The sequence below is a fragment of the Anser cygnoides genome, chromosome 10 (assembly GCF_040182565.1).
Source record: "Anser cygnoides isolate HZ-2024a breed goose chromosome 10, Taihu_goose_T2T_genome, whole genome shotgun sequence".
In the NCBI taxonomy this organism is placed as follows: domain Eukaryota; kingdom Metazoa; phylum Chordata; class Aves; order Anseriformes; family Anatidae; genus Anser; species Anser cygnoides.
In genome coordinates, this window is record NC_089882.1 from 15204173 (window position 1) to 15228867 (window position 24695).

General features: G+C 56.8%; 2 protein-coding genes across 4 annotated transcripts in view; one reads left to right on the forward strand and one right to left on the reverse strand.

Annotated features, from left to right (window-relative positions):
• Positions 1–14013, reverse strand: part of TWF2 (twinfilin actin binding protein 2) — a 35070-nt gene extending 21057 nt beyond the window's left edge. Inside the window, exons 1-3 of one of the 3 annotated variants that reach the window (XM_067003439.1) lie at positions 13859–13982; positions 6009–6473; positions 2425–2502 (exon numbers count right to left, since the gene is read on the reverse strand). Coding sequence is in view for 2 of the 3 variants with exons in the window: in XM_067003437.1 (XP_066859538.1) it covers positions 2425–2502; positions 13859–13883 (103 nt within the window). In the remaining variant the exon portion in view is untranslated. Of the gene's footprint in view, positions 1–2424; positions 2503–6008; positions 6474–13858 lie in introns of all 3 variants that reach the window. The other 2 variants (XM_067003437.1, XM_067003438.1) reach the window with 2 other exon arrangements.
• A 2120-nt stretch (positions 14014–16133) lies between these two features.
• Positions 16134–24514, forward strand: PPM1M (protein phosphatase, Mg2+/Mn2+ dependent 1M). The gene is given in 11 exon segments (XM_067003436.1): positions 16134–16311; positions 16314–16414; positions 17692–17815; positions 18818–19072; positions 19441–19553; positions 20159–20243; positions 20570–20688; positions 21190–21253; positions 22154–22261; positions 22785–22933; positions 23203–24514. Coding segments are annotated over 11 exon segments (1392 nt in total). The 5' UTR covers positions 16134–16185; the 3' UTR covers positions 23351–24514.
• The last annotated feature ends 181 nt before the right edge of the window (positions 24515–24695 follow it).

Below are 24695 nucleotides of genomic sequence, written 5' to 3' on the forward strand. Positions count from 1 at the left end.
GCTGCAGCGCTTCACCAAACCGTCACTGGTAGTGATGGAGACTGTTGCCACCTCTTTCTGCAGCACCCTGGGAGCACTGCTGACCCTCGAGAGGTGCCCAGCACCCAGCTGTACGCAGGCAGCTTTGCTCTGAAATGCCCGTGCAAAGCATCGGTCCCCACGGGGACATCACAGGAGACAGGCAGCCGCAAGACTACCGCACAGCGCCACTTTTGTGCAAAGAACCAGAAACCTGCTGGGGCAGGACCCAGCAAAGCATGTGAAGAAACCCATGGACACCGCGGAGTGACTAGAGCAGATTTCCCCCATCATTTAAAAATGTTTTGGACCACAAGTCACTCTCAGGCCAGGAAAACATTGCTGAGCCTCGGCACGGAGCTGAGCTCACAGCGACGGCCCGAGATGACGCTAAGGAAGCGTCACTGCTCTGCGGGTGTTCAGCACGTCCAGCTTGCACGGCCGTCGGGTCCTCGCTCAGGTCTCTCTGCACCCACTCCTGATGCACCGAAGCGCCCCAAATCCCCTGCAGCCCTGCCCTGCAGGGCAGAGGGTCCTCTGCACCCACGAGCAGAGCAGGAGGCTCCTCTTGCATCGAGGTTACAGAGCGGAGCGGTGGCACGGAGGGGCTAAGCGACTCGTCCCAAGGGTCCCCGAGCCAGGCTGGTGGGGCCACCGCTGACTTGCCCCCAGCAGACCGAGCCCCTCAGGCACTGAGGTACTCCCAGCTCTCCTGCTCACCGCCAGGCAAGGCTGGCGTACAAGGCAGCTGCTGACAATGACACATCACGCAGATAAATATAGCCCATTCAGCCAGAGCAGGGCTGGTGGGACGTGGTTTCCATTGATGGTAAAAAGTCGTCCTTGCTGCTGTCGTCAGCCACAACCCAAAGCCAACAGCACGAGGCCTCGCACTCTAACTACAGGCTGGGCTTCTGTGATTTATCCTAACAGGACCCTGGTTCACGCTTTTTAAAAGCAAATGGTGACAAGAGAGCAAAATTGTTGAAGATGCTCCTGGCTCCCATCGATGAAGCAGACGTAGCATCCCAGCACGCAGGGAAGGAGTAATCGTGCTGAGGACAGAGCCAACACCGGCGAACTCTGCGGTGGCACTGCCGCCATGTCCCCCGTGCTCCAAGCCCAGGCCACATCCCTCTCCCAGGAGGGGCTCTGCACCTCCCAGACCCTCTGAGGGCTGCTCCCTGAGCACCATCCAGCTCCAGGCTGAAGCACAAATTGCACATCTGCAGTCAGTGGGGTCTTGCTTGTTTTACTCCAGCTCCTAACATTCAGCCAGACACAGAGAGCTGGACATGGGCGTGGGACATCCCCCAGCGCAGTGCTGAGGCACCAGAAGAAGGCAGGGTACGGACGTGAAGTCGGCTGCTGAGCTCCAGACTGGCTGATGCCACCTTGGGCCTGATGGCCCAGCTGTGACCAGTGACAGCAGCTCAGCAGGGCAGTAACCTCGGTGCGTTCACCGCGACACAAGGCATCCATATGTAATCGCACCAGGCTGAGGCTACAGAAAACCTACACCGCGGAGGTTCCCTGCTGGGATGCTAAATCAGTGCATTAGTTCCGCTTGCTTATTTGATCAATATTGAGGCCAAAGTCACCTTTTGCTGGGCCACAGGCAAGCAGGCTGGTGCCAGCCCACAGCCTGCAAACTGGGCTACACGCAGCACAGCGGCGGCAGAACAGAGCAGACGCTGGAACTGGGGGCACTGAAGAGCCCCCGCAGCTGTTCTAAAGAGCTGCAGAGAGCCTGCAAACAGGGCCAAGCGCAGCCTCCTGCCCACTTCTGCTTGCACCTGGGGCAAGGCATCTGCTTGCCTGGTTCGGGATGCCACATCCAAATAGGACAGACAGCCGTGGGACAGGCTGCACATTGCTCCTGAACATCCTTGGACCCTCTCCCTCACTGCAAGGGGCATGGGCTGCTCCACTGCTCTGGGAGGCTGCCACCCCCTTCTCCTGTGTTTGTGCCAGCACAGCAGCCTCTCGCTGGGCTCCCCAAAACAACACGCCTCACTCAAAGCTGCCCAGCACCCAGCACCGCCTCCCTTTAGCAAGAGAAGGCACCAGCATTGAGAAGAGCTGGTCCAAAGTCAGCGGAAAGCAAAGGCACTGCTTTTCCCAAGCTACGGTAGCACAGCAAAGCCGCTCTGGCAGAGGCTCTAAGGCTGTCGCTGCCAAGAGCTCGCTCACCAGCTCACATGAATTTTATGCTTGTATTTCACCCCAACCCCGCAGCAGTCTGCTGTGTGCCAGGAAGCCCCGGCAGGATTTTGTACGGTGTTTCCAGAAACGCAAGCTCTTCTCTGGCACGTTTGACCACGGTGACAAAGAGGAAAGAGAGGAGGAGAGGCGAACTACAGAGCTGGTATAGTGTGAATCAAAGCACTTAAAAATGGGGCTTACCGTCCTCAATGACGACCTTGATGAGCCGAACCGAACCATTTCGGGCTCTGGCAAAAAAGTCCCTTAACTCCGTGGTGGCTGAAAGAACCAGAAACATTGTGATCAGATTTAACAGGCAAAGCAGGCGCTGCTCGTTGATGGGTTGTGGGGACAGGCAACTTGGCAGGAGAGAAATTGAAAATAATAAAAAATTAAAAAAAAAAAATCACTGGTGCCAAAAGAGTTTTAATAAAAATAATACTACAAAATCCAAACAGCTGGCCTCATCAGTGGAAGTAAAGTGCTGCGTCTCCCTGAGGCTTCAGAGTTAAATAGCAGCTGGGAGCACATGTGATCCAGATAACTTGATACTTGGCCTGGGTGAACATAATCACCCAAATTTAGATGATGGCTTGGCCGGTGCAGGCGGGCAGAGCTCAAGTGACAAGTTTATTAACTTTACAGAGCTGCGAGGTTTGCATACAGGGTGGCTGGAAGATGTCACAACAGGCAGAGCTCTGACGTCCGGGGCTCACGATGCGCAGCGGGGATGCTGCTGAGCTCTGACGCCACGCACCAGGATGGGTCCAAACCAGAGACACCAGTTTGAAATCCTCCAGCAGGTAAAGAACCTCAGGGCGCTCCCTGCTTGCAAACCTGCGGCGGCAGGCGATGGCACCCTGCAAATTTTGCTCCGGAGCCTGCAGGGCTTTGGTTACAAGGCTATTGGGAAACTCGGTGTGGAGCCACACTCCTCCTTATCCCCCTTGACCGCTGGGAAGAGACAACTTCGTTGTCCCATCAGAAGGGACCATCAGGCTCTGGCAGCAGACAGATACCTAAGTGACAGCCCACAGTTGGCATTACTCAACCTGGAGGCACCATGGGCACACATCTCCCCACCCCACCAGGGATATTCTACCTGCAGGCCCTCGGGCAAAGGCAATGCCAAAGAGATGCAGCTTGGAGAGGAGAGCCCCAGGGGACAGAGCATCTCTCTGCCCCAGAGAGCGGGAGGTCTGCAGGGATCCTGCCTGGAGAGCTGGGACCGGCAGGGTTTGAACCTCACCTGGAACCCAGGCTAAGGCAGTCAATGGCTGCCTGTCACCAGGAGGCTCACAAGGGCAGCACGTGGAAGTGCAAACAGTACTCATTTTCTGCGCTTCTTCTTACCTGCCTGTCGGCAGCGCCCAAATTTGCCTTGCTGCCTGACAGCCTCAGGCTCCCTGAGGACCCCTGGAGCCACTCACTCATTTCAGCCCCCATCAGGCTCCCACGTGCAACCCAGACTCTGCATTTCTCTCCAGCCGGGTCCCTGCTCGCTCCTCCCACCCATGCACCCCATGTAACAGACCCTTTCATGCTGGTGCACATCTTCTTCCCCAGCCTTGCTCTGTGCGCACCCATTTTAAAGGAACGGGTACCCAGTCAGGGTGTTGATTCCAGGGGAACCTGGCTGGAAGATCCCATTCCTGTGACTTAAAAGCTGCAGAGAGCTCCAGCACTCAATAGAAATACCGCAGAAACCAGCAATGCAAAAGTAAGAGATGCTTCTCGCCAGGCAGACACCCCACTTAGGCTGCACCAGGACCCATGCTTGGACCCAGCAGCAGCACCGAAAGGGGATATCCAACGGAGCCCCATGCCTTGTGTGGGCCACCAGCAGGGTGGCTGGTGCAGACTGGTTTTCCCCCCTCCCGTGTGACAAATCTGAGCTGCATCTGCTTCACCAGCTCAAGAACCGTCCCGGTCAGAGATCTTGAGGTTCTCCCTTCCCTTCTTCTGCGCAGAGAAAAGGCACGAATGGAACCAGCTCCCAGGCTGGTGTTCTGCAAACAGCAGAGGTCACACAGAAACCCAGAGATTACACCCAAGCAGGACCATTTTAGAAAAACCACCCTTTCTTTCCCCGCTGTCAGCATCAAGGCACGCAGCTCCCCCAGTTTGCAGCACGCCTGCTCAGACCTTTCTCTTCTCCCAGCAGCAGCTCGCCGCTCAGCCCGCTCCCACCAGTACCACCCAAGGCGGCTCAGTTATTTTTAGCCCTTTCCCTGTTGAGACAGGCTGTTTCCTTCCGGCAGCATCTGCGGTTGTTGCAAATACAAGAGGTTTCTCCCAGGGCGGAAGAGGAGGAGAAAAAGAGATGTTCATACGCCCAGGAAACGTAGCACAAGAGCCAAAAGGTCCTAATAAGCAGTAAGCTTCACTCACGGCACTGCCAAAACAGGGAATAACAACGTTGGCCTTGGATATTCCTACAGCATCAGCTGCTGAGAAGAGAGACAAAAGCCCTGCGGTGCTAACAGGCTTGCAAATACCTGCAGACGGACCCACCCTTTCTAGAGACCAAGGGCATGCAGGGCTCGGGAAAGCCAGGAGACTGGGCAAGTGTACCCCTCCTGCACCCGGAAATGGTGGGACTGGCCAAAACCATCGGACTGACAGACCAGGCACTGGCACTTTCTGCACAGACAGAAGGATTTAAGCAGGTACAGAAAAGCATGCACGCTTCCTGAGGACCCTGCTGCCCAACGGGAAGCACCGCAAGGTCTGCCAAGAGGAGGAGCACTTTCCAGAGAAGACAGCATCAGAACCTTCAAAAAAAAAAAATAGATTTCTGTTCTTTAATTCTGCTGAAAAAAAAGTAATTTTCATTAAATAAAAAAAGTCACTGGGGTGTCTTTGGCATTCCCTTCTGTCTCTTGCAACACAGAGCAAAACCCAGGGAAGAGGAAAAGGAACAAGCTAGCTGCGAAGGCTTTCGGCATGAACTCAGCCACTGTTTCATTACAGCATGATTATGACTTAATTGGCACAGCAGACTTGATGAGACAGCTTGCGTGCCTGAAATATTAATATTAAAGTCCACATCCTGCTCTGGAAGAAAAGCAGGGCGAAGGGAAGAGGCTTTACCCTGGAGATGGAGGTGAGCAGCACCTTTGCCCCAAGGTGTGGGGTGACACAGAGAGCAGGGGAGTCTCTCGGATGCAATTCGAGGGCTGAAAACCCTGCATGTAATCAAACAAGAGCATCTGCAAGGCATCTGGAGCCACAGGAGGTCAGAGGGGCAGGAGGTGGGTGAGTATGGAGGCAAGCCAAGAAAAGATCCTTACTGTGGGCAATTCCTCAGGGAAATCACAGTTTGTGCTCACACCTCTGCACCTTCCCCATTCGGGATGGGAAGAGGCCAGTCAGGGTAAATCACAAGAACTGGCTTTACTCCTGACGCTTCCCTATCAGCATGTGACAACGAGACAAGGTGGGAGAGGAGGAGAGGAAGGAGAAGCTGGGCACACACCAGCACACCCGACGTCAGCCAGGATCTGCACCAATCCCCGCAGTGACGCGGCTGCTGGGGCGAGCCGACGGCGTGCAGGCAGCGAGCCTGGCTGATACCCACGGCAAAGAGGGCATGACCATGGGGAACGGTGGTTTAGAGAGCGCTCAGGTGAGGCAGGTGCTTTCCGGCTGGCTGGAGCTCGCGAGCTGCACAGATTGCAGAGCTGCAAGTCAGGGAAGGGAGGAGCAACGGAGCTGAGATGGGGCAGGCTGCACACGTCTCCTGCCTTAGAAGGGGAGGGAGGGGAAGGGGCAAGCAAACTCACCCGCTTAGCAGGGGTTCCTGGAAAACCCCGGAACAACCCATCAGTCCCGAAACAAACACACGCTGGGCTGCAGCCAGCAGGGATCCCTTGAGGACAACTTGCATCACACCAACCTAACTTCTTCCAGCAGAGCCACCAGCCTGCAGGCCAGGCAAAAGCAGGGGGCTTCGAGGATCGCAGCTTGCTATGTGTCTTGAAGTTTCAAAAGCTGTGGTGTTGGTGAACCCCTACAGCACCAGCACAAAACCGTGCCGATAACTCGCTCTGAAAGTTACTAAAGGCTGGATCAAGCAAGAACTCCTGGGGATCTGTTGTGGGTCCGGTTACAGTCCACACTTCCACGATCAGCTCTGGCAACTGTAATAGCGTTTTCTGCAGATGAAAGTTGGGAAGCTAGAGGAGGTGCAAGTGTGCACTGGAAGACAAGGAGAATTCCCCGTACTCTCAGCAGATTGGAGAAACAGGCTGGAAAAAAAGAAATAGGATGAAACTCAATAGGAAGCAAAATACCACAGTAGGAGAGCAACCTGCACAGACGGAGGGTCCAGCCACTCCGGAGAAGAGAGGGTTACGCTGGGTTGCAAGCCAGACACAGGTTAATTGCTTCATGTCACTGCAGGCAAAGTCATTCGCCAAGGCACAAACAAGAGCATGGCTCTCAAGCTCAGCCGTGTTATTTGGTGCTGACAAGGCTTCGGGCTCAGCAGGAACAACGCATCCAGGCTCGGCATCATGCAAGGAGAAAGGCACAGGCACACCGCGAGTGCCCAACAGATGGCAGCTGTGGGAGCGCAGAGTGCAGGGCAAGCCTGAAGGAACCGGGGTTGGTCAGCTCCGAGAGAAGAAAAACAGTGAGCAGCAAATTGTACCAGGTTTTCAACCCGAACAGCCACACGATCTGAGGTCCCACCTCAGCACTTGAGAAGTCTCGTAAGGATGGTGACCAAACCATGATGCCTCCACCCCTGCCCAGCCTGAAAGACCTCCCGAAACTGGCCAGGGATGCTGCTGCTTTGAGGCAGGGCAGGCTCAGTGGCATCTGAAGAAACCTTCCGGTCTTTCTCCAACAAAGCCCTGCCGTGGACCCTCCTCACGGAGAGCCCACTTTGACCAGGAGCCCCGCAGAAGGCTAAGCGTGGTGCGAGTGCCCGCGCCTCCCCCTGCACCTCCCACCACACGGGACAATACGTCAGGCCTCGTGTTTCGGTGAGCCCAGAAATTGCCTCCAGCCAGCCCGAGCCATGCAACACCTCCCCTCTCCCACCCGTCTGCGGATGAGCTGCCCACATTGCATTCACGACGTGCTGAAACATTCACCTGCCAGCACAACGTGCTGGACGTGCGCAGCGGCCACGTCGTTGGGCCTGCTCGGCAAACGCGCCTCTCGCAGCCTGACTGGGCTGCTCGTCTCTGGTACGGGGCTGTCCCGCGGAGATTTTAGTGCTGGGCCTGATGTCTTTCATCAGCTGAAAATGCTGAGAGGCTGGGCCCCACCCCAAGCCGGGCCCAAAGTCGATCCTTTCCAACGTTTACAGCCCCAAACAGCTTATCTGAGAAGAGCTGGGCTGTAACAAGGCCCAAGGTGCGACACGCCACCGCTCTGCTCCCTCTCCCCGGGATCACCGGCAGCCCGAACCATGAGGGACAGGCACCGCTGAGTGATGCCGGCCGGCCTCCCCCCGTGGACGTGATGGTGTTAGAAGAGCCGCTGCCTGCACAGCACCTGGGGGAGCCCCGGGGGACCGGACCCGCCAGGGATGGAGGTGACGGAGCTCGATGCTCACCCGAAAGCTCTGCGCGCTTCAGCCCTCCCGCTCGCCCCCATCTGCACGACAGCTCAGTGCTCCCGGATCAATAATACATGCTCCCTGAAACAGATGCCTCTCTGAATATGTCGAGTCCCCTTCGTCCTCCTGACAGGAAACCCGAGCCTCCGGCCATCAATCTTTCATCCTCCAGACATAATCCTCAAGTTGAAGCAACTCCAAGCAGCTGCTTCCCTTTCAGCGCCGCAGCCCCTCCAGCCAGGGGCACAGCACCCGCAGTTCCCTGCGTGGCACGGAGGCCAGCCCCATGGAAGTGCACGACGGCCACAGGCACAGGATTGCTGCTGCTGCTGCTAAAATGGCTCCTGTTCAGTCCATTCCAGCCTAACTCCATCGTGCACCACCTGCTCACCCTGCTTGCTACTGAGCGCTTTCACACTGATAGGCTTGGCTGGCTGGCTGAAGCACTAAGAGGATTTTATTTCTCACCATAAAATATATATATATATCTACCTATCCTTGCAGGTACTCTTTTATCTGGAAAAAAAAAAAAGCTACAGACATCAGAAGAAAATAGAATGAAAGGGCAAAACATTCTGAGCAAGAGAGGACACAACGAAAGCTTGTTCCAATTTTCCATGATGCTGGGCTCTGCTCCACAGAAGGATTTCGTGCGGATGAGTCCTGGCCATATCGCAAATCCTGTCTGGGGACGTCCAGCCACTTGCTCACTCCCGTGAAGCCATTCGCCTCTCAGCACCTAATTTTCCATGCGTGTCCCTGGGAAGCCATCTTCTCTCCACTCCAGCATCTCCCAGTTTCAGATCAGAGCCAGGCCTCCCCCTCCCCACCCTGGGGTCAGCAATACCCATTTGGCAGCCGCCGAGAGCAAGGCACGCTGCTGCCTCACCCCTGGAATTGCCTTGCTGGTCCCTGCTCCTCTTCTCTCCCAGTCTCCCAAGAGCAAAGGCACAACTGGGAGCACTGGAGCAGGTGTCAGGAGCCTGGTAGTGATCTCGTTGCATTTAGAGACTCCTGACACACACTTTCCAAGGGACTTCCTCTTCTCCACAGCTTTCAGGGGCATTAATTATTTACACATCCTCAAAATTACAGCTTGAATGGAACTTCTGCAGGGGTGAGAGCTTCCCTCTGCGCTTTCTGAGCCATGGGGGCATTTGCTCCACGTTTAGCATATACCTAGGGCATTTGTCTGGCCTTTGCTGCGAAGCGCAGTGAGGCCAGGAGCTGGGGCATTGCTGATTGTCACCCGCCTGGCATGCCACCTGCCGTCACCCCAAGCAATGGGGCAGCCTTCAGACCCAGTAATGCAGGTGCTCAGCCGAGAAAAAGCGGCTGCTGCTGCCGCCAAGTGGGGACCTGCTCCCCAAAGACATCTTTGCAGCAGGTCAACGGCCTCTCCTCCGTGTGGAGGCCAGAAACGGGGACATTTCCCTTCCTGCACCTCAGTGGAAGCCTTATCACCCCGGCTCCTCCCTGCCTGCTGCAGAGCAGACCTACAACCACAACTGCTGCAAGATGCAAGTCCGGATCCAGCTTCTGGCACAGGGCAAGCACAGCATAACATCAGAACCAAGATAACGGGAACCACCTAGCCAAACCCATCACTGCAACGTCTTCCTTCCCGGCGCACACCAGCTCTACGTTCACACCAGCGACCTTCCCATCAAGGACCACGCACCCCTCCTCTCTGTCCGCTGAAGGTACAGTGGGATGCACCTGGTTAGTGAGTTACCTCCCATCCCCAAAGCCACCACCAAAGTCAGGCAGCCCAGCACAGCCAGGAGGACAAAGGGACCAAGGAAGCAGTAGGAGGAGTCGTCTTCTTCCTTCTTGGGCTTTCTTCTCACTGAAGAGCCAGGAAGCTCTTGCAGGTGGTCTTTGCACCTCCGAGCAGACGCAGCAGCTCTTGCAGGGCCACTGCCCCCCCAGGGCCGCGTGGCCAGGCAGAGGGACCTGCTGGGGATGGGCAGGGGACAGCCCAGGAGCCACACCATCACCACCACCTGCCAGGTGCGGTGTTGCAGGGTCTGCTCACAGCTTCAGGCAGGCCGGGAGGGGACACGGCCAGGGAAGGTCCAGCTCTCTGAGCTCAGCGTATTTAGGAAACAAAGCAGGATAGGAGATACGCCTATGCTCCCCGTTTGCTCTCCAGTTTCACAATTACCTCCCCCACACACACAGAAGCAGGTGGTAGACACCACACGTGGGCATGGGAAGGTCATCCCCACGCTCCTACAGCCCCACATCTTGTCCCTCCCCAAGCAGAGCAGGAACCAAACTCTATTTTTTTTTTTGGTTGACGGAACACAGGCATTTGCAGTCTCCCACAGAAACTACGAAACTGATTTTTTTTTCTTTTCAGATGAAAAAAAAAAATCACCCCGAAGTAACTTTTTCTCTCTGGATGGAGGTTAAGAAAGAGCACCCAGAGGTAACCAAAAAACAGTGGGTAACTTCCCACCCATGCCAAAGCCTTGGTTCAGCACCTCCTTATTACAGCACAACAGCCAGTCCTGCCAGGACAGAGAGTGCTGTCCCCATCTATCACAGCTCCGGGCAGAAGAGACAGCAAAACTACCCAGTAAATCCTCGTAGTAGCTAAAAAGCAGGTTTCCAGTCACAAGAAACCCTCAGCAACCCTTGCCAGCTTCCTAATGCCCGCAATAATATGCTTTAACTTTTGGTTAGCCCTGAAGCGGTCAGGCAGTCGGAGGGGATAATCTCCGAAGGTCCCTGCCAGCTGAGCTGCTCTGTTCTATGGCATCTCCCCAGCCGGGCAGTCTCCGTGGCAGCCCAGTTTTCTCATCAGCACCTTTGAGAGAGGTGCCACAGATACCTCAAAAATTAGCCTTTAATGCAGAGGCAAGAGGCTGAGCCCTGACGAACACCCCAAACTCTTCACCCTCGTGTTCCTGCAACCCGAGCAGGCGCCGCTATCGCCTCCCTCTCCCCAGGACCAAATATTTTTTCCCAAAAAGTCGGCACACACAAAGCGGTGATGCTCCTCCCTCCCCACATCCCGTGGCGTGCCTGCTTCTTGCTGCCAGCTGTGCAGGGAAAAGGAGGTCACTCGAGTTTCTGAGGCATTCAGGCCCGGCCCTCCCCTGTGCCACTTACATCAAACTCTTGCTTTTGAGCTACCACTGAAAGCTGGGCTCACAGATGGAGCTGGGTCGATTATCCACAACGTCTTCCTCAGGTGCCCGCTGGATGCTCTGACGCTGGAGGCGTCCAGAATGCAGCAAACAAAGCTTTTATTCCTACGGAGCAACTGGAGGCAGACTGGTGGCACTGACGTCAGCCACAAGCTGAGGACAGGAGGAAACCTCATGCCCACCTCCGCCTGTTGCTGGGGGTGCCCCACAGCTCCACCTGCCCCATGGCTACAGCTCCTGCACCACCTCCAGCCCCCCCAGGCTGACTGGGGTGTGCCATCCTAGTTCCCCCGGGTGGCAGATGCCTTCCTGTAAATGGGAGAGGGAAAAAAAAACAAAAACAAAAACAAAAACAAGCAATGCATACCCCAAAAAATTCATAACGAGGCCTGTGAAACTGGGAAGAGCTGGAAAATCCCTCCTCCTTGGCAAACAACAGAGCTCAGACGCTCAGCAGAGGAGAAGAAAGCAGCAGTGGGATTGCTAGTTCTCATCTGAGAGTGAGTCAGCTTGCTGCCAAGGGAAGGAGTTAATTCGACCGCTGTGCCAGGGCAGGGAAGACCAAAAGACACCCAGACCATTTGTGGGGTTCCCCGATGCGCCGACTGCCTCTGACCCAGCTCTGCATCGCAGGCGCTCGCCCAGCAGCTTCAGGCAGCGAGAAAACTGCTTTGCCTGGAGGACAGGGCGCACAGCACAGGCAGCGAGCGGCTTCGGAGAGCCATCGGCCCTTTTGTCCAAGGCAAAGAGAAGGGACAAAGCTGCAGAACGAAGAGGAACACCGCAGAAAGCGCTGGACGGCCGCCTGCATCACCATTGCCTGTTTCTGCTGATGTTGATCCCAGAGCAGCACACCAGTTCGGTTATCGGAGGTGAGCAAAATTGCCTCAGAGACCTGCACACCCAGGAAGACATCAAAGATGCCACGGGACTGAGACCACCCAACGCAAGCTGCTCTCTCCAAAACCCCGAACGAGCAGGGAAGTTTTAAGTCCGTCCGTTTCCTCCCCAAGGAGGGAACACGGTACGGGGGGCACCCCCCCACACCCAGCCCAGCTGCTGAGGCAGAGCCTGTGGAGCCGTCCAGGCCCATCTCACCCTGCACAGGCTGCGGCTCCCGGTGGGGAGCACCAGTCCCTTCCCCTTTCCACCAGAAAGCTGCTGACAGTGCACCTTACGAACTACAGACAACAATGATCCGAACCGATAATCCCGGCAGGGTTTTCCAAGCACCGCGCTGCAGGAATGGGATGCGGCCACCTTGCTGCCCCCCTGCCCCGAGGCTGGCAAAGGTTGGCGCTCCCCGAGAGCAGCTCAGCAGCTTCGCAGGGCCGGCACCTCTCTTCCAGCTCTGTTTCAAGCCCCAGGGCACCCATAGAGCCCGCCGGGGCGGGTGGCATCAGTGAGCGGCCACGGGGCCGAGCAGCAGGGGCACGGGGCAAGCAACACGCCTCACCCACACCAAGCCCCAGCAGAGAGCTCTGGGTGCACCAAGAGCTCGGCTGGATGCTGGGGTCCATCCCGCTGATTTATTTCTGGTTTTATTTTTACAATAGAGTGAACATTTAAGCAGATCCTGGACTTCGACATCTCAGCAGAGGGCTTAAACTAGAGGCAATGAGTCTGGACCCAACTGTTGTCAGCTACCAGCACTCCCAGGCAAAGCAGGAGAAGCGCCTCAGCACCACCCCTAGCGCCTCAGTGGATGCTCCAAGAGCATCTGAAGGGGAAGGATGCTCCTGACTGTCCTCAAGCAAAGGCAACGTGCACAAGGAGAGAGAGAGGTGGTGCTGCGAAGGAACAGCAGCCGTAAATTCACCATGCTTGCAGACAGACATTTGCCATGAGGAAGGGCGCCGCGATGCCCACGCACGCCTCTGCCCGTTCTCCTGCCGGGAGCAGCGGTGCTAAGTTCACACCTGACCTGGCACAGCTCGGGCCGGCACCTCTCACATCTCTGCTCGCATATTGATTCACTCCCATCAATTATGCAGCACCTCTGGTCCTGATGAACGCTGCCAAGCGAGCCGGCAGGCGGAGAGCAGGGGGGAAATGCCATGAAGACGCGCACCGTCACGTCCAGCTGCACTCACAGATCCGCGAACTGCCATCGCTGCCTCTTGGAGCCCCTCCCCAGTTATTATTATTTTTTTTTTCCCAGAAATCGGCCTTCTCCATCCGACGTAAAAGTTTCAGAGACACCTCTTTGCCGTGCTTTCCTTCCCTTTGTTTGAACGCGCTCCTCCCGCGCTGAGGTGGGAGAGACGCGGGCGATGGCACGGCAGGACGCTGTCCCCCCTCGTGCTCCCCCCCTTCCCTTCGGCAGCTGGTTTTGGCTGTCCCGGCCCCTCACAACGGGCAGCACCCTCGGGGCCAGGCTTTGCGGGGCCGAGCGGCCGGGGGGGAAGCGGGCCTGCCCTGCTCGCGGAGCTGCCACAGCAGGAGGCGGCTTCGCGCCCGAGCCCAGCTGCCTTACGGCCTCTTTTTTCACCGAGCGGCAGCCAGACAAAAGGATGCGCGAAGCCACCGCCGCCGGCAGCGCCTGCGGATCGGCCGAGCTCCCCCAGCCGCCTCCCCGCAGGGCCGGGCTGCGTGAGCCGCCCCCGGGCCCCCCCCCCATCATCCCCGGGCGGCGGAACCCGCCCGCGGCTTCGGGCAGCTCCGCGCGGTGCCGCCGGCACCGGCCTCCCGCGGGGGGCGGACCCCCGGCCGCCGGGGCCCGCGGCCGGAACGGGCCCGTGATGCTCGGGGCGCGGCCCCCGGGGGCTCCCGCCCGGGCTCGGCGGAGCCGCTCCGCGGTGCGGCCCGGGGAGGGGGTGGGAAGGGGGGCGGCCCCGGAGCGGCCCGCAGCGGGCCCCGCTGAGGGGGCGGCGGCGGCCCCCGGGGAGCCGGCGGCCCCGCTTACCGTGGATGCCGGTCTGGTGAGTCATGGCTCCGAGCCGCTCCGCTCCGCTCCGCCGCGTCCCGGGCAGGAAACGGCTCCGCCGGCAGCGCCTCCCGCTTCCGGAGCCGGAGCCGGAGCCGGGCGGGGCCGCTGCCCGCACCGCCCCCCCCCGGGAGGAGCCGGCCCGGGGCGGCCGGGGGCTCGGGGCGGGGGGAGGAGGCCTGCGGCAGCGCTGGGTGTCCCTGCCCGCCGCGGGGAGGGGACAGCCCCCCCCTTCAAAACCAGCAGCCCCCCCAAAAAAAACCATCCCCCCCCCCCCCCAAACCATCAGCCCCCCTCGAAAACAGCAGCCCCCCCCCAAAACCCAGCAGCCCCCCCCAAACCAGCAGCTCACCCCCCAAACCCAGCAGCCCCCCTCCGAAGCCCCAACCCTGTACACGGTGGCGTGCCCGGCGACTGAAAAGCAGCGCGTAGGTGCGGAGCTCGGTGACACGGTTTAATGGTGGGCTTGGCAGCGCTAAGCGAAAGGTTGGACCGGATGATCTTCAGAGGCCTTTCCAACCTACGTGATTCCGTGAAATGCCAACTGAAATGATTCTGTGCTTCTGTGAAATGCCACAGCTTCCCTCTTCAGGAGCCCTGAGCCTGCAGTGGCAGAACCTGCAAAGCCCTGCCCAGGAGCTTGCACTGCTGTGATGTGGAGCCCGCCTGCACGAACCCGTCCCCATCGCTGCCAACGTGCCACACCACGCAGGTGGCGTTTGCCACCAAGGATCCTGTGGCAAGGCCAGAAATAAAAATGGGGTTTGACCACGGTGGCTTTTCGATGTATCTGCAGGCACCATCTCCTCCCCGCCCACAGAGCACGCAGGATCGGGTGCTTGTGTTGTGCTCGCCGAGAGCTGCCCAGGGAGCACGCAGCCGGGCTGCGTGGGACTCACCGACATCACTGACTCAGCTGCAGCTTCCAGCAGCTTCCTTCTCCTACACGTGCCAGTGACATCCGTGATCGAAGCACTGCTGCCACAGCTTGGCAAGCTCACGATGCTGACTGTCTTTGCCAGAGCAACCCCCAGGCGTGGGCCAGGCTGCGCTTCCCTCAAGCTCACTCTGGAGAGGAGAGGGGCTTTGAGGCAGAGCCACCAGCCTGCGCCGGGGCCGCTCACCGCCCCATGGGACCCGAGGACATCGGCACACGTTGGTATGCAAAACAAAGGGCAAAGGGGCACCGCCACTTCCTCAGCCTTCATTTGGGCCTGCACACATAACCTCAGTGCAGAGGGAAAGTTACCAGCAAGTGCCTGGCGCCACCCACCTGGGAGAGGTCTGACTCAAACACAGATGGCTTTTTTTTTTTTTTTGCTGGTGACTCAGTTTGGACCCTGCAGACAGCTTCTGGTTTTGCCAGCAGAGGCTTTCACTTCCTGCAGCAGCACAGGGCTGGAGAGGGAAGAGACCAGGGACGGGTTTTCAAGCCAAACAGGAACAAGAGTGCTCTCTAGGCCAGTTTTGCCATTCCCTCTCTGGCCTTACCCACCCTGGACAATGTTTTAGGGGGGCTCTGGGGCCGCTTGTTCACATCTCCAGTGCCTTTGTGCATCCTTTCCACCAGCCCCACCAACATGTCTGTGGGCTTTCAGTTCTGTTTCAGTTCTGTCTTTCAGTGAGCTTCTCTGCAGAACCCATGAGGGCTCCGTGACTGTGGTGCGTGGTCCCCAGCCCACCTTCGGAGGCCCAGACGCTGTTCTGAAGGCCTCTGGTCGGTCGCCGAGCTGAAACTGGACCTGGGGAGCAAGTAGCATGAGACAAGGGGCCGTGTAAGCGATCCAGCACGGAGGAGCTGGGAACCTGAGACCCGCTCACCTCCGAGATGTGCTGACCCGCAGCAGGCTGCTGCTTAGCGCGCCCAGCAGCTGCGGTGGCACACCGAGCGCACGACAGGGTCGCTGCCAAGCCCCTCTCCCGGCTGCCGGGGCTGCCTCTCCCTCGCCTTCCTGTGCTCTCCTCAAGTCTCTGGCCGTGCAGGAGGAAAATCGTGGGGACCCCGCGCTAGCCCACCCCCGGGCGCTTTGGGCAGCGCTGCTCGGGGCTCCGTCTCCGCCACCCCGCGGCTCCAGCCTTGGCGTCCCCAGCTCCGAGGAGAGGCGACGCGGCTGTGGCGAGGAGCCGGCCGGCAGTTACCCCGCTTCGGCCCGGCGTTGGGAGCCGGCCCCGCGGCCGCCATCCCGGCTCGCCCCTTCCCTCCCTCCCGCGGCGGAGGCAGGGCCAGGGGGGGGCCGGGGCCGGGGCCGGGCAGGGGAGGGAGGCGCCGCAGGCCGGGCCAGGCCGCGCCGGGCCCCGGCGCCCCCATGTCCGCCGAGTGGCTGCGGTGGGTGCGGCGGGGCGGCCCCGCGGAGCGGCCCGGAGGCAGCCAGGAGCCGGGGCCGCGGCCCCCGCCCGCCGCTCCGTGCTACCGCCGGCCCAAGTTCCTGCGCGCGGCGGCGGCGGCGAGGAGAGCCCGCGGGGCGGGCGGGGCGGGCGGGCCGTGCGGGGCACCGGGCCCGAGCGGCCCCTGCCCTGGGGCTCGGGCTACGCCGAGTGAGTGCGGCCGCTGCCGGGGAACGGGGCCCCGTGGGGGGGGGGGGGGGGGGGGGGGTGCGGGGCCAGCTGTGCGGCGCTGGGGGGCTCCCAGGTCTGCGGGTGGCGCGGGGGCCCCGCGGGTCTCTGCGGGATGGGGGGCGCGGTGTGCCCAGGGGAGCGGGGCTGTGGGGGCAGCCTGGGCACGGCCGGGAGCCCCCCCTCGCTGTGCCTTGTGCTCTGCCGGCCGTGCTGCGGTGAGGGGAGGCCCTCGGCGTGGATGGCCCCGCAACTTTTCGGGGATCCGAAAGCAGGATCCCGGCTGCTGCTGCTGCTGCTTCCGTGAGGAGAGGGGCACAGGCCGGGCGGGTTGGCCCCGGGGTGCGTGCACCCACCCCCAGCCGATTGCCCGGGCACAGCGGGGCGCAGGCAGCTCCTCCTTGCCCCTGCTCCTTCTCCCCGTCTGTGGCCGGCCGCCCGCCGCAGCGCTCGTACCCCGCACTTGGTGGCTGGGGCAGCCCCAAAAGCAGCGCTGGGGTAGCAGCGGATCAGCTCAGGCGTCTCGTCTCCTAACCCAGCCCTGTGATTTTACTGCTGGGACATCGCCTGTCTGCTGTTCCGCGCTCCTGGAGCAGCGAGCAAAGAAAACCCTCCCTTGTCAGGGGAAGGGATTTCTGACCGTTGAGTACGAGTCACTGCGGCGTGCCTGAGAGCCAGGCTGCCAGCGCTGCCTGGAGCAGGTGTTGGGGAGCAGCCTCTTGGGGCAAGCAGCACCAGAGAGCTGTCCCCTGGCTCCTAGCAGAGTGCCGTAAAAGCAAAGGGCAAAGCAGAATATCAGAAATCCCTGGTTTTGCCTCGTTTGTGGGCAGAGGCACGTTGTGGTAGGCCCACGGTGTGACGTGGTGGCGGTGGGGTTGCGATGTGCAGAGCGATGAGCTGTGCGAGGAGACAAGGTGTTGACCCAGGGACCAACATCAGCAAGGCTAGGACACTGCCAGCAGGTGTGCAGCTCCCTGTGTCACCAGCACAGCCCAGCTGCCTTGGCTGCCAGCAAGGGCTGACAGAGGCAGGAGTGCTTCCAAACCACTTCTGCCCCGTAACTCACGGCGTCCCTGGCGGAGGCGTTTCTCACCGTTGTAAAGGATGCGATGTTTATGTTGTTACCAGCAAAGAGATCCTTGAGTTTGAAAAGGGAGCAGCGAGCTTGGAGCTGGAAGGAAGGAGCAGGGGATCATTCCCACGCGCACCTGTTGGATGGGCAGTGCTTCGTGCCTAATCTGGAGTGTTTGAACCTGCAGGGTTATCAATGCCGAGAAGTCGGAGTTCAATGAGGACCAGGCGACATGCTGCCAGATCTCCATCCGCAGGAGGGAGCTGGGCCTGGAAGAGGACAAGGAGTGGCTGATCCTGTGCTCCACACAGGTATGGCCCATGGTCAGGCTGTGTTAACCCTGCTGCCAGCCCTGCCTTGAATCCAGGGGCCCAGGTATAGAAAATACAGAATTATGGAATGGTAGAATGGTTTGGGTTGGAATGGGCCTTTAAGGATCATCCAAATCCAACGCCCTGCCACAGGCACAACACCTCACACCAGCCCAGGCTGCCCAAGGCCCCATCCAGCCTGGCCTTGAGCACTTCCAGGGATGGGGCATCCACAGCTTCTCTGGGCAGCCTGTGCCAGTGCCTCACCACCCTCATGGGAAAGAATTTCTTCCTGGTGTCTAATCTAAACCTACCCTCTTTTAGCTGAAAGATGTTACTCCTTGTCCTCTCATTATATTCCCTGATAAAGAGACCCTTCCCAGCTTTCCCGTAGGTCCCCTTTAGGTACTGGAAGGACAATGTAGTTGCCCCATCAGTCCTGCACACCCCCAGGCTGAAACCCTTTCTTGGATGTGTTTAGGGGAGCCGTGACTGGCCAGCAAAGGCACAGCTCTGCCCATATATACCATTTCTATTTCCTTGACCTGTGTCTTGCAGCGTTTGTGGTTGTCCTAGCCCTTTACTATGTTCCCTAAGCTTTTTTTTTAACTTGTACTTGCTCTGCTTCCAAAGACTGCATGTTAGTCATCATCACTTGGGCACAACAGATGCTCTCACCTTATAAAGACTGGGAACAGTGCTGCCTTTTCTCCTGTAAACAGAAATTCTCCAAATGCGGAGGAGGAATAGCATGTGAGGGTGTGCAGTGATGCCTCTGGAAGCTCAGAGCTGAGCTGGCAGGTCTGATGGATGGAGCAGCACATCCATCAGCGTGGTCATCATATGAGTTTGAGCTGTGCAGGGGATTCACCAGTGGTCGGGAAGGGTGGCTGGGATGGAAGAGCCAGGCAGAACACATTCAGCGCATCCCGGCTGTGCGCCCACTGTCCATATGGCCTCTCTCCACCTCTCTTCCCCCCATCTTCACTCTTTTCGTTGCAGTTTTTGACTGGTTACTACTGGGCACTCTTTGACGGCCATGGTGGCCCAGCAGCTGCCATCATTGCCTCCAACTATTTGCATTACTGCATCAAGCAGAAGCTGGAGGAGGTTGCGGGGGCCATCACAGAGGCCCATCCCCCCATGCACATGAGCGGACGCTGCGTTTGCGACAGTGACCCCCAGTTCGTGGAGGAGAAGCACATTCGTGTGGAAGACATGGTGGTGGGAGCCTTGGAGAATGCCTTCCAGGAATGCGTGAGTCCTCCGTTCCTGCTGACACAGGTGGACAAGTCTGTCCCTCCTCCCTGCCCCACGTGGGCTCCCTCGTTCTCAGCTCTCTCCTTAGGAAGTGCCCGGGCGCTGGTCACCCAGGTGCTTTAGCCTGCCACATGGACAAGGCTTGGCTGACGGTGCCCAAATTAGTTCTGCAGCCTGTCCTTAGCATCTAGTCCAGTAGCAACAGTTTCATTGGCTGCACTGAAGCAATGCTGTCTTCGGCCTTGCTGATTTTCTGCTGACCATTTTCCATCAGTTTTGGCTCTAGATTTTTGCTAGGAGGCACAAGGCAGCTGCAGAAAACAACACCCCAGTTCATGTCATTCTGAACTTGTTTAAACCAACAGGATGAAGTCATTGGCCAGGAGATGGAAGCCACTGGCCAGACAGGAGGCTGCACTGCTCTGGCTGCTCTTTATCTCCAGGGAAAACTGTATGTGGCTAATGCTGGGGACAGCAGGTGAGTAACAAGAAAAGGGAGAAGTTGCTTGGGACCCAGAGCTGGGAGATGAGCAGGGTTTCCAGCACCTTACATAATCCTACAAAAGGTGAACGTGCAGCCCCTCTGGCCGCAGCATGGCTGCCTGCCTGCTACAGGAGCTGTTGGGTAGATGGATGGATGGATGCTCTCATGTCTTTAGATGGGCTTTCAGATTTCAAAGGACTAATGCTGCCTGGCCATGGGGCAGTGCTGAGGCCTTAGTGCAGCAGTAAGCTCATCCAGGCAGGAGTTAAAAAGTGGGAGGTGATTTCAAAGCATCTTAAAGAGCTTCCTCATCTGTCCTTGGCTGCCTTTCCTCTGAGGTGTGCCATTGTTAAACCAGGCAGGCTCAATTCTCTGCTGTGACAGCAGAGTTGCAATTGAGTCACTTGAAATACACAAGCATTTTTAAACATTCCTAGGTGCGTAGCTGTTCTCTGGGATTGCTCTGCTGTGAGTTGTGCTGCTCCCACAGCTGGCTGACGCTGGTGCCTTCCTCAGTAAGGGGAGGTCAACAGAGATGGGGCTGCAGCGATGCTTATATGGCAGGGGACAGATCAGCTCTTTACCTCTTCCTCTTGTAGGGCCATTCTTGTTCTGAAGGACACCGTCGTGCCCATGAGCTGCGAGTTCACGCCCGAGACAGAGAGGCAGCGACTCCAGCACTTGGTGAGTGACTCCTTTCACACATCAGACAACCAAGTTTGGTCCAGGAGAGCTTGTGACAAGAGCATCACTTGCTTCCTTAAGGACTGTAAGCACTGTGGGGCCAGAATGTCATTTGACACCTGCCATGGAGGGCTGTGAACAAGATTCAACTGACAGCATTTAGCATTGGAGAGGCTAACGTCCAGCTTGTCCCCTTGTTTTCCTGGTTTTGTTCCCATTCTGCAGGCAGGGGTGCCAGTCCCAAGGCAGGAGCAGAGCACGGGCTTGGTGCTCATCTCTGCTGAAGCGAAGCCTGTCTATCCTCGTGCCTTTGTTCCCTCCTCCAGGCTTTTCTCTTCCCCAAACTCCTGGATGGAGAGTTCACGCGCTTTGAGTTTCCACGGAGGTTGAAGGGAGATGACGTGGGTCAGAAAGTCCTGTACCGGGATTACTTCATGGAGGGCTGGTGAGTCCTTTCTGTGTGAGGACAGGGCAGTGGCGCAGGGCAGCTTTACCTGCTAGTAGCAATGGGAAGGTGAAGGGGAAAGGGACTGTCTGAATGCAGCAGCAGGGAATGTGAGAGCAGTGGGTGTAAAACCGTGTTATCTAAGTAAAGGATGCTGCAAGCAGCCTCCCAGCAGCAGCTCTGCCCTGCCTGAAAGACTGGGACCAGTGGAGGGAGGTTAAGGAACTTCTGTGAGAGATGGTCCTGGGCTCTTACAACCTCAGGCAGCGAGCCCCAGCTTGGTGCAGGTACAAGGAAAGGAAGGGGAGAGGGAGGAACAGTTGGGCATTCAGCAAAGGGTCATTCTTTACTGCATCTGCTTCAACAAGTCACCTTATCCCTTCTTCAGTCAGCTCCCTGTGCATGGGCACACCACGAGGGTTGAACCGCAGTTGAAATGCTCAGACTGAGTTGTACCACCAAATGGACAAATCTAAATCAACACTCACTCCTCTCTTCTAGGGGATACAAGCTGGTGGAGAAAGCTGACCTCAAGTATCCTCTTGTCCATGGTCATGGGAAGCAGGTAGGTCAATGCTTTACACGCTGGGAGGGCAGAGACAAGTCTGCTGGGCGTTCTCAGAGCATCCCAATCACCCACATTCATGCTCTGAGGCTCTCCAGCATGGCACAGACACGCAGCTCTGCACAGCGCTGACACAGCAGCTTCCGTTGCAACAAACTGCCTGTGAGCAAGTGCAGAGCAGGAGGAGGTGTGTACCAGATCCTCCAGAGCCAAGAGGTTTCATCCTCCTCCAAAACACTTTCTAGTGGAGTGGATGGCAGCCCCGATCTGGCCTGGCCTTTCCTCCTCTCCATTTGCACACAAGAAACCATTCCAGCTCTCATTTCCTGTTGCTGTCAAAAGATCCCAACTCAGATGTTAACCTCCAGCTCTAACCAGTGCCTTTCCCAGAGGAGCAGCTGAGGAAAGGTGTCTGGAGAGGGAAGGAGGCGGGGAGAAGCAATGACTGCACACAGCCAGTGCTTGCCCTACCACCACCACCACCAGTGGTGCAACCCACGTGCTGGCCCTTTGCAAAGATTCGGTGCAGAACCTCCTTTGCGAAAACGAAGGACCATTTATTTCAAGGCAGCCTAATTCTCTTCCTTACCATCTCAAATCAAAAACAGATACCACCATGGGCTTCCCGAGGTCTGGAGTACACACCACTGACTCCGGAGCACACCACGGGCCATCACCGTGAGCTACTACCATGAGCGGCCATCCATGTGCTGGCTGTCCATCTCCATGCTCACATTAGGGCATCACTTCTAATCACTCCTCCATCTCTGAAGATTCCAGGGGCGGCTCTGGGTGATATTTGGATAAAGGTTCTAAAGGCAGTGCATAAATCATTCAGGACAAACCGTGCATCTGCCCTTAAAGGTGACACGTTCTTATATTTGCTTTCTTTGGGGCCAGGCTCGCTTGCTGGGGACTCTGGCTGTCTCTCGAGGTTTAGGGGATCATCAACTCAAAGTCATCGACACCAACATTGAAGTGAAACCTTTTCTCTCCTGCATTCCTAAGGTTAGTCACGGCATGTGGGAGTTGCAGGGTGGTGGTGGAATTATGCCGCTCCTCCTCTCTAGCACCCACGTTTTGGAGACCAGGCAGGTCTCAGCCACGTCCTTTTTCCATCTTCCTTCTCTCCGCATACTGCCCAGAGAATCCCCAAGGCAGAATAATCTAGAAGCACAGCAGCAAGGGGAAATAAAACATTGAAAGCATCCTGATCCCACTGTAAGTCCTCTCAGGGGAAGTCATCTTCCTTACCCCTCCTGTACGTTGCAGCAATTGAAGTTACTGTCAGCGTCCTGACCAGAACGGAATACACTCACCTGCTAGAGGAGGTTTTAGAGGAGGTATACACTCACCTACTTGGAGGAGTTTTGCAGTCTGTGATTACCCTCACACAGGGAAGCCAAAGAATCACAGAGCTGTTTGATGCTTCCCAAAGCCAGGTGCAATGTGGGAAACATGACAACCCTTGGTAAATACCTGGAGTTTTCACACGTGAGAAAATCCTCTGATTTACTCCTGTGCTTTCCAGGTGAACATATTTGACTTCGCTCTGCATGACATTAAAGAAAACGATGTCCTCATCATGGCAACTGACGGCCTTTGGGACATTTTGTGCAACAAAGAGGTGGCCCACATGACCAGGAGCTTCCTTGCAGAAAACAGGACAGATCCCCACAGGTAACAACAGTCTTGCCATCATTTCTGTTTCCAAAGAACCTGTCTGGACCAGCAGGCTGAGATCACTTGGCTTCTAGGTCAGCTCCAGCATGACCAAGCGCTCTTTTCTGTGACTCTGAAAGGACTGGACACCAGTCTTTCCCACTCCTAAAGAAGCAGCGACAAAGCTGGTGTCTTAAGAAATCTAGTAACGCAAAGCCCCCTCTCAGTGTTGTTCTTGAGAGGCAGCGTTGTGTTAGACCAAAACTCACTTCTCTTTCTACACACAGATTTTCAGAACTGGCCAAGTGCTTGGTATACAGGGCAAGAGGAAAGAAGATAGGCCACCAGTGGATGCTGGATGATAGCCATGAGGCATCCTACGATGACATCTCTGTATTTGTCATCCCACTGCACAACAGGGATGAGGACTGTTAGCATGATGTGCAGCATCTTGGTGCCCCCCTACTGCGGCACCGTTCAGCATCAATGCAAGACTGAGGGATTTCTGCTGTGCGTGCACACTCTTCCAGTAAAACCACCTGATACAGAACCTGAAAATGCACAGCCAGCCTTTACGCAGAGGATCAACAAGAACATGAACTTCTTATAAACATGCACAAGAAGAACAGCTGACAACAAGTCATTCCTCGTACTCCCTTTTTTTTCTGTTGTGCCAATAACAAATGGCCAAAGTGGCCACACAAGCCAAAGAGCAATATTTAAGGTCTTTGCAGGACAATGAGCCTCAAATCCACATTTCTAGTGGTTTTAGTGGCCTGTCCTCCTTTTTAATATTAAAGACTGAGGATCAGCTAAGATCCAACCAGTCTTGAGTGCTGGATTTTAATCAGACTTGAACTGAGTTTTGTAAAACTGGATGTATAAGCTACGAGTGTCCCTCATGTCCATTTGCTGCAACACAAGATCAACTTAAAAAAAAAAAAACAGAAGCTGTTGCTAGGACAGCATTACATACAGCAGTGGCCCAGACCTCTACCAGCTGAGAAAGTTGCCATTTATAGGCAGTATCACCTCAAAACAGAAGATGGTATCGGATGGAGCTACACATCAGTGCACAGAAGCTTCCCCTGCAAGGGTAGATGCCTTACTTATTTAAGAGCGTGTGTGTAATGTGCTACGTACCCAGCGTACAGATCTCTATTGAAATTTTAGTCCAGAATGCTCACTAACACTTTAGAGGTCATTTCCACCACTGACAGTGAGGCTGGTTTCGTAGCAGTAGTGCTGATGAGAACTGGTTAAATACAGCAGCTGATTTCTTAGAAGAGCTCCAAGCAAGATAGAACTGGTCAGATTTGTCTGGAGTGCTGAACCGCAAGTGCTATGCTCATTACAACAGCAGACAAGCCCAAATGAGCTGTGCCTTAAACTTTTATGATACGCTCTTAACCTGTTCAGTAGCCAGGTGAATTCAGGTCTGGACAAGCTTCCCATCTCCCCAGGTCCTCACTTTGTTTTCATTATTCCTTGCACAAGTTGCAGTGTTCCCGAGTGAAGTGGACAAACCCACACATCTTTGTTAAGTGCTTGAGTTCCGTAAGGATGAAAGACCTAATAAAAGAAAGTTTTCCTATCTTCTTCCAGCTTTGTTCCTGTTCAGTTTTACGCAGACCTGACATGAAAGAAAAATGGCCGTAGAAAACCACAGGGGAGCTTTTGCTTCAGAGTTGTCTTTTGCCCCTAACCTATTTGTTGCTAGAAGTATTCCCCAAGCAGTACCACCCCAAAAGGCTTGGTGTCAGATTATTTCTTGCAGTAC